Source organism: Cornus florida, unplaced genomic scaffold (genome assembly GCF_030987335.1).
Source record: "Cornus florida cultivar Cherokee Brave unplaced genomic scaffold, ASM3098733v1 CherokeeBrave_3.0.0_Hap2_Chr04, whole genome shotgun sequence".
Classification (NCBI taxonomy): Eukaryota; Viridiplantae; Streptophyta; class Magnoliopsida; order Cornales; family Cornaceae; genus Cornus; species Cornus florida.
In genome coordinates this window covers 73,961,632-73,980,415 of record NW_026775574.1, presented here as the reverse complement: position 1 = coordinate 73,980,415, position 18,784 = coordinate 73,961,632, and the positions used below count along the sequence as shown (strand labels likewise).

The window sequence follows — 18,784 nt, the reverse complement described above, 5'->3', positions numbered from 1 at the left end:
CGAAGAAAGGGAAAAAGAAGAACAGGCTAGGGTTTGGAAGAAAAGTTCAGAGAAGATGAAGCAGATAATGGGGATTGTCCTATCTTCGACTCCATCAACCATGAGTGGCTGATTCTTCTACTTAGGGTTGGATAAACCCTAAGCATGTAACCTATTCTCTCTCTCTTTTCATACTTTTTGGGGATTAATTTATGTAATTAGTGTATAGTCTTGAATATTATGAATTAAATTCTTCCAATTGATTATCTGTATTAATCTCATATTGTCTTATGTGCGGTTGATTGATAAACAAATTTTACACACGAATTCTTTGTTAATTGATTCTTGTGATGGCTATGCATGGTATTGCTTAGTTGTAATTGTGTTTCAAATTGATGAAAAATGCTTACATTTGATGGATGGTACTACATGTTTAGGTTAATTTGTTGTTTAATTAGTTTTAAATTCATGTTTAATTAGTTTAATTTAAGTTTAATTAATTTAATTGCAATTCAATTATTAGGTAAGTAGACCATCCATACTTATGTTTGAATTCCATACTTTTTGTCACAATTGCATTATCTTCTAGATTAATGTGTGTTAAATTTGTAACTTGGATTGATAAATCATGCTTTGAATGGGTGAATTGCACTACACTTAGTTTAATTGTCATTAGGTAGTTGATTCATGCTTGAAATTGATGGTTTACACTTTTCATTGCTCTTGTTAGCCACATATAGATTACATAGTATTATTTCCCCAATTAGTTGAAAGTGAGTGAGTTAGGGAATGTGCTTAGTGGTGAATCCTACACCCTAAGTCTCTTTCCAATCTCTTAAACTCTATTTCTTTATTGCAATCATTTAGTTTAAAATTAGTTTTAATCACAAACAAAACCCTTTTGGCAATCACAGAAGCACTAAAGTATAATTCAATTCTGGAAAACCTATAATTGTTTAGATCTCTTGGGACGATCCCTGCTCACTTCATACTCCATAGTATAAGTGTTTAGTGGTTTTATAAATTTTAAAATATGGTGCCCACTTGACATTATTTCTAAACCTAAAGTGTTGTGCATTATTTTGTGCACACGCCAGGAGCTTTACAGCCACTACCAATTTCGGAGTGGAAATGGGAGAGCATATCTATGGATTTTGTGGAAGGGTTGCCAAATTCTTTCAAGGGGCATAATTCCATATGGGTCATTGTGGATAGGTTGACCAAGTCAGCTCATTTCTTGCCTATTTGCACTGACTACACTTCGAAGCAGTTGGCGAGGCTTTACATTTCAGAGATTGTGAAGCTACATGGCATTCTATTGTCTATTATATCGGACAGGGATTCGAGCTTTGTATCTGGATTTTGAAAGAGTTTTCAGCAGGTTTTAGGTACGGAGTTACACCTTAGTACTGCTTATCATCCTTAGACTGACGGACAGACTGAGAGGGTGAATCAGATTATGGAAGATATGCTTTGGTCGTGTGTTCTGGATTTCAAGGGCCACTGGGAGGAATATTTGCCACTTGTGGAGTTTGCTTATAACAATAGTTTCCAGAAGACTATTGGTATGGCACCATTTGAGGCATTGTACGGTCGACCGTGTCGGTCACCTGTTTGTTGGATGGAGGTTGGAGAGAATCGATTCTTAGGTCCTGAGTTCATCAAGGATACCTCTGAAAAGATTGCTCTTATTCGAGATCGCATGCGTACTGCCCAAAGTAGGCAAAAGAACTATGCTGATCGTCGTACTCGGGTTTTGGAGTTTCAGGTTGGGGATCAGGTTCTACTCAAAGTGTCTCCTATGAAAGGTGTTATGCGCTTTGGGAAGAAAGGGAAGTTGTCACCGCGATTTGTTGGTCCATTCATGATTCCGGATCGCATTGGAGCTGTTGCTTATCGGTTAGCACTTCCGGATACTTTGGATCGCGTCCACAATGTGTTTCATGTTTCCATGTTGCGGAAATTTCTTCGAGATGAGGATTGGTATCAGCATATCGATGTTGGGGAGATTGCGTTGCAGCCGGATGCAACTTATTTCGAGCCACCGTGTCGTATTGTCGACCGACGAGATCAGATTCTTCGTAATAAGGTTATTCCTTTGGTTCGTGTTCAGTGGAGTCATCACAATGAGTCTGAGTCCACTTGGGAATGAGAGTATGTCATTCGCTCACGGTTTCCTGAAATATTGGAAGAAGGTAAGAGTGAATTCCGAGGACAGAATTCCTTTTGTTAGGGGGGAAGAATGTAATACCCCTAATTTTTAAAAGGATATTCCTGGTATTTAATGGTATTTAATTTATTATTTAAGTGCATTTTATTTGATTATGTGTCATTATTTTTTTTTATTAGGTGCTTAATTATTTTCTTTTGTGGTGATTTAATTTATTTAAATGATATTTATTTTTAGTTATTTGATTGGCATTACTTGTTAGTGTTTTAATTATTTAATTGGCATTAATGGTTTAAGTGTAATTGGTTTAGTTATTTGATTGGAATTACTTGTTAGTGTTTTAATTATTTAATTGGCATTAATGGTTTAAGTGTAATTGGTTTAATTATTCTATGTGTGTCTTATTTTATGTGTGTCTTATTTGGTTTAATTAGGTTTACTAATTATTATTTTGTTCAATTAGATTATTTGTTAAGTAATGGTGAATAGGGTAAATAAGGTAAATACATCTAACTAGGGTTTTAATTACAGTATAAATTAGGGTTTTATATTATAGCCGTCGTAGGTTTCTACGTTAATTGGATGGGCCGGTTAGGATTGTGAGTTGGACTTAAATGAACCTAGGGTTTAGGAGAACTCTATAAGTATAAGGTAGACGTTTGTGTAGGGTTTTTTTTAAACAAAGCACACGTTTTGTGGAAGTGGAGAAGGAAAAACGCAGTTTTTCACATTCTGCCAAGGTTTGATCAAAGCTCCGATCCCACTTCATCCGTGGTCCGATCGAGCTGAATTTTGGAGGAGAGGTTCATGACTCAGTGACGCACAATCTGAACGGTGAAGATTAGAGTTTGACCTTAGGAATAGTGATTCGTACTCGTGAACAGTAACCGGGTCGCACATATTTTTTCCATTCTGCCCAGATTTCATCAAACATCCGATGCCGCTTCGTTCGTGGTCTGATCGAGCTGAAATTTGGAGGATAGGTTCATGACTCAGTTTCGCATAATCTGAACGGTGGAGATCAGATTTTGAGTTCAGGAATAGTGTTTCGTACCTATGAACAGTAACCGGGTTTTGGAACTCGCCGGGATATTTTAAGAAGACGACGTTGAAACTTTGAACAAAAGTTTCTGAGGCAAGATTCTATCCTTACTCTTTCCCTTAGGCTTCATACTCTTTGCACTCTTAAATGATTCCAGGATTAATGAAGATTAAACCAAACTAAAATGATATCTGTTTTGCTATGAAACTGGTAGTTACAGTAGTGTTGTATGCTTGTTCAACCTAGACTAAGCATGTTTGTGGATGCATTGTGGTTCTGTGGTTCACGTTTTTCCTTACCACTGCTAGTATAAATTATTAGAAGGATGGGTCTAGATGATAGCTATCTTAACTTCTGTAATAGCAACTGTTAGAACTTAAATACTTAGAGGATTTGAGTTTAACACTAGATCGGTTTTGTGGAACACTATAATTTGAGCATGTCTACATACATACTGTGAATATTGTTTTGATGCTTACATTATCACAGTTAGTATCAACTGTGGAGGTTAGGATTTTGTGATACATACCCTACATATCTGTATGTCTTTTGTAAGGCGTTAAATGGAAGTTTTAATTAATTCTATCTTTATATCAGACTAAAGGGAACAACTTAAATTGGGCATGTATATGTTGTTGTTGTGACCCTGTTTATCAGTGCTTGTTTTATCACTGCTAACATTGAATGTTGGATGTTGGAATTTAGTTGATATATACTTGATTTATTGGTATTATTGACTACTGGAGGATTGGAAAGTAGGCACCGGTATGGGATGGTGGCATACTAAGGATGGATTTGGTTTTTTAAACAATACCATTACCCACCTACTTGGAATAAGGATGGGATTAACTAAAAGTTAAGTCCCGTGGATTTGTATTGTCATGGCAACTACTTGTTAAGCGGCAATACCAGGGATTTTTGATGGATTTTATATATGTACTGTTATGGTGCCTCGGTATGAGCTTGAGCCTCAGGACCGATGGCTAGGGAGCGTATATGCATCGGGATGTGTAGCTGGTTACGATGGTTGGAGGTGTACCCTGTTTAGGTATAGGTACATATGCCCACTTCGTGTGCGTTTTAGCATGTTACCTCTATTCAGGTTGAGATCGACCTGTAGTCCAGTGAGAGTCCTTTAGTGTGACTATATATATATTTACGGACTATTAGCTATTGTTGAATTGTTTAGGATGTACATGCGTATCGGGCCTCTGTTTGGATTGTAGTAGTATAGGACTTGCGCGTGGGCCTGACCCACTTCTATTTTTCAAGTACACGACAGTTCCAGGCTTAGACGTGTTCGTGCTGAGCAGAGGTCTCTATTCACTCTTCTAACGATGTAGGGCTCTCTCTATAGTTTTATTTCTGGATGTTTATTACAGTTGTTCTATTTTCCGTTTGGATGTTTAATAGGGGTCCACTAGAGATGGATTCCCAAGTTGTAAACTGATGGAGTTTTTGAGTTTGGGTTTGATGGATTTTAATAATTATAATATTTTGCGGATTCTATTTTTAGTTCCTTCTAGCTTTAATTTCATTTCTTAATTTATTTTGTATTCCGTGTTCATTATAAAATATTAATTGTTTGATATTCCCTCGGGTTTGGGCCTGGGCCTGATCAACCCGTGTCTCGGATCCGAGGGGTATCACACTATATGTTTGTGGATGCATATTATTTCCAAACACTGCTCATGAGGTGTGGAAATACTTTTTTGGAATGGTTGATGTGAAGAAGATCAACCAATAAATTTGGCAAAATGTGTTCTTAATGATTTGGTAAAAGGGATTAATAAATTGAAAACATATAAAAAAAAGTTGTTGCAATGGTAGTCTACTTTTTTTAAAGGTATGCATGACCCAATTGTATTAAAATTTAATTTAAACTATCAGTTGCATCAATTTATAAGTTGTATATGCAGTTGTTTTATTTGGTCCGTGTTGATGTCAATTGTCCAAAACCGAACAAGTACCCTACTATTGCTAGTGATTAGCCTGAATAATTAATTAAAGAGCACCTAGAATATGAAATGTCAGAATTAGGGCAATTTGGACTCGGAAAGGTAACCTCAAGTTTTTATTCCATTCGCAAATGTTTCAAATTATGCTAAATTGTATGTTTAATTGCATGATTTCATATTGTCAATAGATTGTACCACAAGAGAAGAAGGATGACGAGGGGGAGGAGGATGATGTCGATGTCGATGCTGATGTTAAGGTAATTAATTGTGAAAATATATATTACTTATCACACACTTAAACCTATGTAATATTATGCCACTACAAATTTTTTATTATGCTAATTAATTATGTTAAGATGGTTAATTTTCATTTGATTTGAACAAATCCTTCTATTTGATTAACACTTGTTATAATTATTTAAATCAACTGATCTGTTCCTTTAACCTTGTTATATTAATATGTTTACACAGGTTTTATTAAAGAATTTGGAGAGGGACTTCCATCAAGTCCTTCAAATTCAAAGACGTATGAGGACAAACATATCAAAATTCGCTCAAAATTTGGGGGAGCAAACAAAATAGCTGCCTCGCCCGATTTGATAGATCTCTTAAAAAAGACAGAGACAAAGAAAGTGCACATATCCAAATGAAGTATGCATCAAACCCTGAGTCGCCCGATAAGTAAGTGTACATGTTAAAATATTAAAAAATTCAAACTTTATATAACAAAAAATCTAATATAAATTTAATTCTTATATTCTTAGGGAAATATTAGTGGATATTGACAATAATAAAGATAAAGAGATGGAGAAAAGCATAGAGAAAGATGGTGGTGATTTAAAAATTGAGAGAGATATTCAAAATGATAAGGATATTAAGAAAGAGGAGCAAATAATACAACAGTCTAGCCGTATTGTGATAGATCTTGGTCACCTAGAAAACTCTCCAGTGAAGCCTTCAAAATCGATGCGTGTCAAGCAACCAAGTTGATTCATAAAATCTCCATTTTACATTGAATCGGTTAAGAAGCGTAAAATTTTCTCTGACAAATATACGAAGAGAGTATTGAAGTATGCATCAAGCCTCGATGCACCTCTTAAAAAAATCTTGATTATGTAATAGTTATGTAATATTCATTTTGTTCTTATATTTTTAGGGAAATATTGGTGGATATGCATGAACATTACTTACGCCGCAGACAAGTTCGGATATTACTGAGTAGAGAATGGATTGATAGCCTGGTCGGTGTTATTGTTTTATGAAATGTATTTACGTTAATAATGTATTTAAATGCGATATTAACAACTAACACATTAAACTTTCAGCTTGTTGACATTCTCGTGAAAGTGTTGCTGATTAAAAACAATCAAAAGAGATACTTCTTCTTTGATAGTTCTATTTGGGTAAGTCTTTTGTATAAAATGTTATTTTATCAATGATTCAGGCATTTGTTGTTGATGTTGCTTTGTACGTGTGTAGTCATCAATTTTAAAGGGTCATGAGTAAGTTGGTATTATGCGGAGAGTTTTTTTGGGTGACGTATAGAGGAATAACTTGATGATGTTTAGATTAAATGAAGATGAAATTCTAAAATGTAGACTGGTATGTATGATTCATTTAACTATTGATGATTCGTTTCATTATCCGTATTCTATTTTTTATATTTATAATTATGATGTGTTCCAGTTCTTTTTCCCTACGTCAAATAACAACCATTGGCTCCTCTACGTTGTTGACATTGACAAATTAACCATTTACTACCTGGACTCCTTTGACAATAAGATTAGAAGACAATACGTTTACTTACTGGTAATGAGGTTTTAATGAACTCCTTATTAGAAGTTTCAATGTGTTTTTTTCTGTTAGTTTTGAAGTTTCAATGTTATTAACTAACGTGTATGAATATCATTTATAATTGCAGAAGGAATTCATGGGAATTTTATTTAACAAGACTAAAAAATTCGAAAAATTCAAAATTGTTGATGTGAAAGTCCCAAAACAATCCGATGGGTATGATTTTGTTTTTTATTTTTATTTTTATTTTTTCAAAGAAAATTAACTAATTTAATTACGAAATTTTTTTATTATGTTATCAGTTTGTCATCCAATTTTTATCATGTTATTGAATATTAGGGATAGTTGTGGAGTGTTCATGATGAGGTACAGGCAACTTTTTAATGGCCAATTGGAGCTCAAGTTCGACACAGTATGTTAAAAAAATTCATATCCGTAGTGGCTTCATCTTATAAATGTCAAAATTCATATGTGTAAATGTAATTCAGTGTGGCTGCTCTTGTTTGCAGGTAGACCCATATGAAATGAGATGCAAGCTTGGATTGGAGCTACTCTTAGATAAAGATAACAAACACATTCAAAAGTTGAGGGATATTATGCAGAAAGATTAAAAAAATTGATTTTTCAAATAAGATAGTGTTACAACATGTACATTTCATTATCTATTGATTTGATCTGGTTGACTTATAAGTTCATTTCTTTTAATTTGATTGAATTAAGCAAATTAATTAGAAATATTGTTTCCTTTGTTTATAAGTGAATTAAACAAAGTTCACCTTTTGATTGATTTGTTCCCTTTGCTTTATCTTCTTCAAAGAAAAAAGAAATTATCAACCTCAAAATTAACAAAATTAATCTTTTTATTGATTTGTTCAGTGGTGAATGTAGCATATTGCATTCTTGTTCAGTGGTGTTGAGAAAAATATTATTATTAAAGGTGTTGAGAAAAAAAGATTAAAAATGTGTTGAGCTATAGATTAAAGATGTTGAAAACAAGATTAAATAGTGTTGTAAACACGATTAAAGGTGTTGAGAAAAAAGATGAAAAAATGTTGAGAACAAGATTAAAGGTGTTGAGAAAAAAAAGTAAAAGGTGTTGAGAACAAGATTAAAAGATGTTGAGCTAGATATTAAAAAGTGTTGAGAATAAGATTAAAAAGTGTTGAAAAGAAGATCAAGAAGTGTTAAAAACAAGATTAAATGGTGTTGAGAACAATATTAAAGATGTTCAGAATAAGATTAAAAAGTGTTGAGAATAAGATTAAAAGGTGTTGAGCTAGAGAAAAAAAAGTGTTGAGAACAAAATTAAAAGGTGTTGAGAACGAGATTAAAAAGTGTTGAGAACAAGATTAAATGATGTTGAGAACAAGATTAAAGGTGTTGACAAAAAAGATTAAAAAATGTTGAGAACAAGATTAATGGTGTTGAGAATAAGATTAAAGGTGTTGACAACAAAATTTAGGTGTTGACAACAAGATTAAAAGGTGTTGAGAATAAGATTAAATGGTGTTGAAAACAAGATCAAAAGGTGTTGAGAACAAGATTTATGGTGTTGAGAAAAATATTATTATTAAAGGTGTTGAGAAAAAAAGATTAAAAAAGTGTTGAACTATAGATTAAAGGTGTTGAAAACAAGATTAAATGGTGTTGAGAACATGATTAAAGGTGTTGAGAAAAAAGATGAAAAAATGTTGAGAACAAGATTAAAGGTGTTGAGAAAAAAGTGTAAAAATTGTTGAGAACAAGATTAAAAGATGTTGAGCTAGATATTAAAAGGTGTTGAGAATAAGATTAAAAACTGTTGAAAAGAAGATTAAAAAGTGTTGAAAACAAGACTAAATGGTGTTGAGAACAAGATTAAAGGTGTTGAGAAAAAAGATTAAAAAAATGTTGTTCTTAAAATTAAAGGTGCCACTTTTTAATCTTTTTATCATGTTCAAAAATTGTAGAATGAAAATGACAATGCAACAAACACTGTATCCTCCATGAAAGGAGAATAGTTACACAAGAAAACATGAATCAAGAGGTCAATGATCTTCCAAGTAGCTGTCAATATTGATTTTTGATCTGGATAGTTGGTATCTGATGGCATCGTGAAACATCGATCACCCATGGCAACTAAGTCCAAGAAACTTTTCCACTTCTTTCAAGAATTCTAAAACTAGTAAACTATCAAAACTGTTCAACGAAATCATCCCTTGTTCAACTCTGTTTTCAAAAGACTTTTTTTATTTGCTTTTTGAGAACAAGAAGCTATTCTTAGAAAATCCAAACCATGCATGCAGTCCCATGTTTTTGAAGAAACTAAAAGTGCCAAAGCAATCCATCTGAAAATTTGACATTCACTTCGTACACAATGCTATTATCTTTTTCATTTACCCAATTTAGTACATGCTGCAAACATCAATTATAAGTACACTAAAAACAAATTCAATAATCAAACGAACAAACCCTCCTGCCAGTATCTTATTCATTTACCTAAACTAATGCAGAGATTGTACTAAATTCAAAACACAAACTACAAAAATACAGTAAATTTAGAAAGACAAAATTTAACTCTTAAAATCAAAACATCAAGTCAAGAAGGAAAACCATAAGTAGAGAACACAATGCTACAACGACAAACAAGTTATCATAGATAAAAGGGCATGAATAGAAGCATTAACAATCTCCTGAATTCATAAGAACCAAATAATGGAACTCAACTAGGGAAGTATTCCCAAGGGAAGTAAAGTAAAATCAACCATCTTCAATCAAGCTAATTATTTCCGGTACCATCTACTTCATCTACAAAATTATGGGGGGTGAGCAAAGGCCTGGCGGATACAAAACAACGCCATAGATGTCTTCTCAAGTACAACTTCAAGAGTTTAGATCAAAGGGTTGCATTTAAAAAAAATACAGTAAATAAAAATAAAATATGTATTACCATCAATAAATAGCCAAATATGATTTTTAAAAATAAATAAATAAAATGATAGGCTTACCCAATCACCGCTTAGATTTTCTGATGTTGTATCTTTAGCATGATCGGTTCTCTCATTAACATAACCACAAGAGTGTTGTATAAATAATTTTCATACCTGTTTAAACAAATAAAAAAAAAAATTACAATATAACATTATATGAAATAGGTAATAACCTACTTGAGAAATGGAAAATAAGATAATTGAGAAGCAATATTCACTTCTGTGTTCGGTTGTGACAAATTGCAGTTCAATTTTTCTACGCTTGTTACACTATCTTTATCACACCGATTAAGAAATTGAAGCCTTTGGTAGTCGTAACTCCTTTGCAAGTTAGGGCTTGGGCGTGGACTAGGTGGTATGGACATCCATGCATACTCGCTTAGAATTTCAGCACCCTAAAAAGAATAAAAATTAAAATAAAAATCCAATGGTAGTCAAACCGGTATGTTTTAAACATTTGTAACATATTAGAGTGCTACGCACCTTATGCTTCACGTATGATTGAATGAGTTGTTTCAAAGATTTCTTTCGCTTTTTTGTAGTAATTTCAAATGCTGATTTGAGTCTTTTTTTCCCTCTTGATGAGTCCCGTTTTTTTAAACCATTTACAGTAATGTTATGGCCACTTTGCTCGTAAGTGACATGAATTTGATGCCCATTGCTAGCCTTGGATGAGTATTCATCATTACGTTGCACCCGCTTTTGCCTTCTCATTTCTTCAAGAAGCTTAACCAAATGTTCCCCGTGGATAATGGATAAATTAAAAAAATCTTCACCCTCTAATGCAAATGAACTAACGCGAGTGAATAAATAACACATGTCTCTATATCTTTGTCGTTGTTGCAATTTAGGATCCGTTTGCACTTCACGGCCAATGAAATCCAACACTGCCCCATCTCTTGCCTCTCGAGTCCACCGTTTTAATACGTATTCCTTAGGTAATTCAGTTTTGTGTAATATTTCTCTCATGACCTTTAACATGTGTGAATACGGAATACCATCCATTTCAAACATCCAACAACTACATGTTAAAAAGTCATATGTTTTCCTTCTTACACGCCATTCTTGATTATGTTTTTCTAGCGAGACCACTTTATATATAACTTCTCCATCCTGCTGAATTGATTCTTTGAAATAGAATTCAACTGTACCTCGAATTTCTTTTTGAAATAACTGAAATATTTTTTTCGTGTAAATCTCACCAGCTTTGACTACCATCATGCACGGAAGTTTAACATTCAGCTCTTGGTGAGTCAAATCGTACTCCGCCTTTAGCTCAATATACCTTTTCTCAGTGACCATCCTATCAAAATGTTTGAAAAAATCAGGAATATTATGATCAAATTTAGCGAATTTTTTCAATCCGAAATTGAAACTTTCACTAAGTTGAGTGCTATGCATACCAGCACACCAGTGATTTTTCACAAATGCCTTTGCCCATTTGGTCCTTAAATTATATGTTTCAGACAACCATTTGTTGTTACGAACACCACACTCGGTTAGCATGGAGTCCCAACATATTTCAAAATCATCTTCATCCTCATGTTTTTTCATAAACTCAGATAAAATGCCTGTTATACCCACTGGACCCTTGATAACATTACCTAAATGCTTCGTACCATTTTGCATAATATGCCATATACAAAGATGGTGGTGTGTCTCGGGCATCACCAATGCTAATGCCTTTGTAATAGCCGCATCTTGGTCACTTATAATTGTTTTCGAAAATTTATGAGACATTGCCTTATAAAATGTTTCGAACAACCATACAAATGAATCAGATGTCTCATCATACGTTAAAACACCTCCAAATATAACTGTTTCTCTGTGATGATTCAAACCAACAAAAGCGGCAAATGGTCGATTCACATTATTCACCTTGTATGTTGTGTTGAATGACACAATATCTCCAAAATGACCATAGTCAATAATCATCCTTGCATCAGCCCAAAATATATTGGTTATATAGTCATCTTTGTCTAACTGAACCGCATGAAAAAATGAGGGATTTTCCAACATCTGTGATTGAAAATACTCAAATATGAATCCAGCCTTTTCAGATTGTAATTGTTTTTGTCTCTTGGTTCTCAAATAATTTTTTTGGTCTACTTTTGTAAACCCAAGCGCTTCTCTTGCCCCGGATTGCAGTTCCATTAGTTCATATGAAGAACCAACTGGTAGTCCAGAATCATCAGCCAAGTCGACGTCAATTGCTTGAGGTATAGAGACGTTCCGTTGTGAAGGCATCAAATAAGTACAATATTTTCTAATAAGTTTATGGTTGTGCTTCTCTTCAAATCTGTCTATGAAATATATTCCTTCCCCTCTTTCAAATTTTATATGCATGAATGCACCACATTCGACCCTTGTTTCTGCCCTAGCTTCTTTTGTAAGATGGTCCCTTTTGTCATTTACTCTGTAACCCTCCTTGCAACATACAAATTGGGCAGAAGTAATTTCTCCAGTTTTAGTGTATTTATTGGAATAATCTATTCTCACACTAAATCCAACTTCACGTCCGTAAGCATTGTAAAAGTTGTATGCATTTTCAAAGGACTTGAACATCATTCCAATTTTGGGTTTATGGCCTCCTTCACCTAATGGAGTATCCATTTAAAACCACCACCTATAATAAGATAACAAAGTGTCTTAGAGAATTCATCCTCACAAAAAGGTAATAACAATAAAGAGATAAGTAAAAAAGAAAAGAAAAACCCCAAGAACCAAGAGATGGGGGAGGGGAGTTGAGAAGTACTAAAAATATTAATAAAATGACGAGTATTGTTTCCAAAAAAAACTGATTCATGCGAACAAACTTTCTTCCATATAGCTCAAAGTAATATAACAAAATAAAAAATCAGCAAATTTGTTACAAAAATATGATTAGAAAAGGAAATACAACCTTAAAGAATAGGAAAAAAAGAGTCTTTTGCTATAAAGAATTAGAAAGCAACAAATCAACAATTTTATCATTTACACCATCAAATTAAAATCACAAAACAAATCGATAAATAAACAAATAAATCGATTATGCAAAAGATGGTCAATCCCGGTCATCTTCATCCCTTATAGTTTAGAGATTTCCAAAATGATTCGTTGAGGACTAAATGAAAAGAAAAATTGAAATTGTACCTTTAGTACATCAAATAATACAAGGAAATTAAAAGGAAAAAAAAAATTAAAAAAAAAAGCATTTTAACATACTGTGTCAAATAAACAAAGGGAAAGTACAAAAAAAACCTTTGCCATGTACAATCCGTGCACACACACACACACACATATATATATATATATTCGTGAATTTCATTAATACAAATAAACATTAAAGTACAAGGAGAAGTGATCGAACCAGAGATCACAAAAAGCAACACTAGTCCAGGGCTTCAAAACAGGCCTCTGTGGCCAGCTGATGAGGAGAATGAATTGTACCACCATGAAATCTCCTATTTCTTTCATTCCAAACACACGAAATAATAGAAGTAAATATATTTTTTATCAATTTACTTCTCATAGAGACGGTACCTTTTGACATTAGACCTCGAACAAAGTCCATCAAGACCACACGGTACAAGTAATTTCCGAAAAGAATGAGAACATCCTTAATCTCCTTACTTATTGCATCCTTAAAACTCTTGTATCTATCCCATCCTGAACACTGGAAGTTTCAACATGTGTAAAACACCAAAGCTTGTTATTTCGTGATTCATGAAACCTCACTTTTCCAATTGAAGTTCCAAAGTTAATTATTGATTCTATATGATACTCGTCACTGAATCACTGATATTAGAATTATCATTAAAATTTGTACAGCAAAGCAAGCCATCCAAAAACAGTTAAGACAAAGTTGGAAAAATTAATAAACCTCAATATGAAAAATAAATTATAAAATAAAACAGTTAAGTCCCTACCGTGTACCTTATTTAGATTTTGTTAATAAATTATATTGGCCAATTTCCTGGGAAATCGTTGTTTCAAAAAGGCATTTAGGTTAAGTGCTTAACTAATTTTGGATTGCAAACAAGGGCGGAGCCAGGATTGCAAAGTAGGGAGGGCTAAAAATAATTAAACACATCATTACTTAGTGTGTCATCCATGCTCTGAATACATAATTATCATGCATCAGTTATTCAATTAAACTCAATAATCTACAGCCTTCTAACACATTTACATTCCAAACGCTAACGTATTTTCACTGTCAAGAATTCATTAAAGTTTGCTTTATACAAGTATTAAAATAAACAACTACAAGAATGCAAGATATATATGTTTCTTATCAATAAATTCAAATTAGAAAGTAAGACCTATGTGTTCAGCCCCTGACTAGTTATTAATCCATTATATAGTAAATTACTCAATTTAACAAGAAATTATCAAGTCATCAACAATGCCCTTTTATTTTATTTTTTTTACAAAAATAAAATTCAATATTTCACTGTATTAACAATAATAATCCATGATATCCATCCACCTATGCCTTAGCGCCTTACAAACGAAGAGTTTAGGTCTTCTTCCATAAACTAACAATGTGTTTGATTTACGGGGCTGGGCCCTATTATATTTTAATATGTTTTATTTTGTGATTGGGCATGTCTATGGTTCATGGGCTTGCTCATATTTAAGGTTTGACCTTTGTAAATTTTATAACTCTTTTTATTTATAGAAATACTATGGATTAGGCTGGGCTGATAGGAATAGGAAGAGTAATACATGGGCTTATAGGAACAATAGTACTAATTTTCTTTTTTCAATTGGACCTGGGCTATAGCCCAGGTTAGCCCATTACTAGTTCCTCCCTTGATTGCAAACATAAATGCAACCCGTGGAAGCCGAATCAACATTTTGTACTACAACGAAGGAGAAGCCTTCACCACTTGCACCAGAAGTGGAATCTTTCTTTCTGGACTACTTTCCAACTATATTGTAGAACTGTTAGCCACCTACCTTATTGGAATTTATGTAGTTGCACCAGCGACAAATATCAATATAGTTTGTGTGCAGTAGTTAGTATGGAAATCGATGGAGAAGAAGATTCCATCTCACTCGCATATATTCTGAGATACTGTGCAGAAATCAGTGTGATTTTTAAAGAGAGAGATTTAGGGTTTATGAAGAGGAAAGAGAGAGAGAAATGGTGAGCACCTGAAAATATAGCCGTGAGACAGCGACGAGGTGACGCCTGAACAATCCAGTACAACTATACTATTTTGAGGTACACTGTGACGAAAGAGGGAGATGGCGTACGATGACGAGGGAGGAACGTGCTGAAGTAGAAGACGATACTTTGTTTTCCTTTTTTTGTTTTGTTTTGTTTTTGTTCTTTTTTTTTTGGTAGGGAGAAGCAGAAGAGGATGATTTTTTTTTTTTTTTTTTTTTTTTTTTTTTTTTTTTTTTTTTTTTTTTAACGTCGTTCCTTTTTCCGTTGGACTTTGAAGTTACCAATTTAAAACAATTTCTTTTTTTCACTATAGCACGAGTACAGCACGACCCGTTTACAGCAAAGGATCCCAGTCCTACATGAAAATATCCTCTCTAAGTTTTTTCTATTTGTAAAAAAAAAAAAAAAAAATTATAAATAAAATCCTTGTGCTCTTAAGGAGTGGAATCCTTTTAGCCATAGGTGGTTTCGTATAATTTGAAATGTGTATGTGGTTGCTAAAAATAGGGGATAAAATAATTTGGTAGTTCAAATTAGTTAATCTTCAGACATACTTCCACTTCCTTCTCACAAGGACTCGCTCAATAACTATGTTCTGACCATAGAGATGAAACCAACATGTCCACGTAACCATACCAAACAAGACACCATATTTTAATCTCACAAACACATGCATGGCTTCTCTCTCCCTCTCTCACTCTATTGTCCCAAACAAATTAAACAAAAACCTAAGCAACCAAAACCAGGAATTTCTTTTCTTTGCATGCAAAGTTTACTTAATTAGGGTTTCTCACATCCATGCAGAAAGGGCCAAGGCCGGACTAACGGATCTCCGGCCAACCAAAAAATCTTAGGGTTTTTAGCTCCGGCAATGACGACAGGCTCCCCCCAGCCCTCGCCGTCGGGAAACTACTCCTCCCCACCTGTGACCATAATCCTCACTGTCATTCTCCTTATTTTCTTCTTTGTGGGTTTCTTCTCTATATACTTCTGCAGGTGTTTCTTGGAACATTTAATCTACAATTGGTATCTCCGGCATACCCCTTCTGGCACTCCGGTCGGCCACTTAAGTTCCGGTGGCCGCCACGGCCTTGATCCATCCATCATCCAGACTTTCCCAACGTTCACGTATTCGAGTGTCAAAGATCTTAGAAAGGAAAAGTATGGCCTAGAATGTGCCATTTGCTTAGTAGAGTTTGCAGATGATAGTGTCCTTCGCCTTTTGACAACATGTTGCCATGTGTTTCATCAAGAGTGCATTGATCTCTGGCTTGAATCCCACAAATCTTGTCCGGTTTGTCGGAGGAGCCTCGACACACCCTCGAAATCTCCGGAAATGTCTCAGACAACGCCTGTACTTAACGCCATGCATGACATTAATGAAAACGAATCAATAGAAGATACTTTTAGCATTAACATTAGGGACGACGATGAAGAAGAGAAAGATGGGACCGGTGAGGGACACGAAGCCGGTACTGCAGCCACGGACGAACGGATGGAAGAACACGGTGTGGTAGAAAGATTTTCGAGGTCACACTCGACCGGGCATTCGATAGTTAGGCCTAGAAAAGATGAAGATAGGTTTACATTAATATTACCAGAACATCTGCAAGCAAAACTTTTAAGGGGACATCACTGGACTAAGAGTTGCACCACCTTTGGGGAGTTCAAGAGCAAAACTTCCACCGGTGGCTTTGGCGAGGTGTCAGGGTTTTCCGGGGGAGACATCAATAGAGTATAAGCCATTTAGGGTTTTCATTGTTATAATTTATTTTGTCTTTCACTCCGGTTGCTAGCTAACATCATTGATCGCAATCATGATCGTCGGAATAGGATGTCATGCACCGCTTACACGACACATATATAAAGTTATTGCGTAAGCAATCGAAGGTAGTTCGTTGCATGAGCAATTTGAAGAGATCAAGTAGTTAAAGATTTTCAAGCGAGGAGCATTATTGGATATATATATATATATATATATATATATATATATATATATATATCCATATAGTTTGTATAGTCAACGTATCATTTTATATGATTAATTAGCTTGTTGTACGCAACCTTTAGAATGTGGAACAAGAAAGTAGAATGTTTTAGTGAAATTGGTCTTATGAAAAAAAAAAAAATGATCAGGGAAGCCATGGAAAATATAATATGAATGGACAAAATGTTACACAAGTCGATTAGGCTTTATATATACATTGAGTACTCTCTTGCTCACCGTATATTGTTGGATGGGGTATTACATTACCAGTAACCAGAGTACTTGATAGTTTCTTCTCCCTTGCAAGGTTGTCGTGAGGCCTAATACTTGAGTACGTGACAAAGTAGATACATTGCATGGTTCCAGTATTCTCATGTGACAGAGTAGATACAAACAGATTCAGTTTGTATATCATTTTCCATTGTAGATTGCTCAAATGGATTATAAATGATTCTTGTAAGGAATTAATGATACTCTTCATGACTAGATTGATTCGATTGAAAGGAATTTTATTTATTTATTTATTTATTTTTTATTATTAGATTAGTTTTCCATCAATTTTTAGATGATTTTAAAAAATCTGAACATTTTAAAAAGACGAGTTTAAATTAACATTGAAAAAATTAACTAGAATTCAAGTCCATTAATGGAGGGCTCCACTTTATGAAATCAAATGAAGTTTTTATTTATTTATTTTTTTTATATTTTATTTTTTGATAAGAATCAAATGAAGCTTGGCATGCATGACCAGAAATGATATTCATCATGAAATTCCTTTCATAATACGAATCGCAATAAATTTTAGTGGTTCTATTTAACTTCATTTGATCATATCAACCATATGGATTGAAGATTAATGGTTCTATATGACTTCAATTAATTCGAGCATCGAAATAATAATGATGACTAGCAAAAAGTTGTTTACCGCGTTAGCCATGGACAGCAGAGAATCCAGATTTCTGACATGTATCCAGAGAAAAAAATAAAAATTGGTTTATATTGAGTCTCGGTCTTTAGTAGTTCAAACACAAGAGTTTTTACCGTTGAATGTGCCTTTACCATTGAATCCTTTGAGCACATCATTTATAACAGGTATGTGAATGAGGACAAATTACACTTATATGTTTTGGGTTAGTTGTGAGAGTATTGAGCTTTTCAAAATCAAAGCAGGTCAATTTTTAGGTCTCAGCAAAAACACAACCGGATGAGTTTACAAACAGAACCAATTGCACTTTTCTCAAGTATTAAAACAGCTCACAGGAAAAATACAACTGATGCCATTTCAAAACAAAACTGGTTGCGTTATCTATTATCAGAATTGCTCTGAGTAAAAACAAGGACGGCAACTTGGGCTGGTTGGGTTTCAAGTATAACTTGAGCTAGCCCAATTCGGCATATGACATGCTAAACCTAAGCCCAACTATAACCTTATCTTCAACCTTAACTATTCAACCCAAGCCTAACCCATCCTTCTACTTTTAAAAGCTTAGATTCTAAGTTAAAACTTCGAGTTAATTCGGTTACTCATATGGCTAATCTTCACACTAAAAATTTAATATGATCTCGAATTAGTTTTAAATTAAATTACTCCTAAATAAGAAAAAAATTAAAGACTTTTCGTAGATTTTGAATAAATTACAAATAAATTCTTAGAAAATTAATTTTCCTAAATATTAACATACACCATGTTAAGATTTAACAAAGGAAATTAAAAAGAAAAAAGATAATCA

General features: G+C 33.8%; 1 protein-coding gene across 1 annotated transcript; it reads left to right on the top strand.

Moving 5' to 3' along the window:
• The first annotated feature begins 10,530 nt into the window (after positions 1-10,530).
• On the top strand, positions 10,531-16,808 carry LOC132305124 (RING-H2 finger protein ATL29). The gene is made up of 3 exons (XM_059802803.1): positions 10,531-10,545; positions 14,774-14,794; positions 15,960-16,808. The coding sequence occupies exons 1-3, from the start codon at positions 10,531-10,533 to the stop codon at positions 16,806-16,808; spliced, it is 885 nt and encodes a 294-aa protein (XP_059658786.1).
• Positions 16,809-18,784: the final 1,976 nt, after the last annotated feature.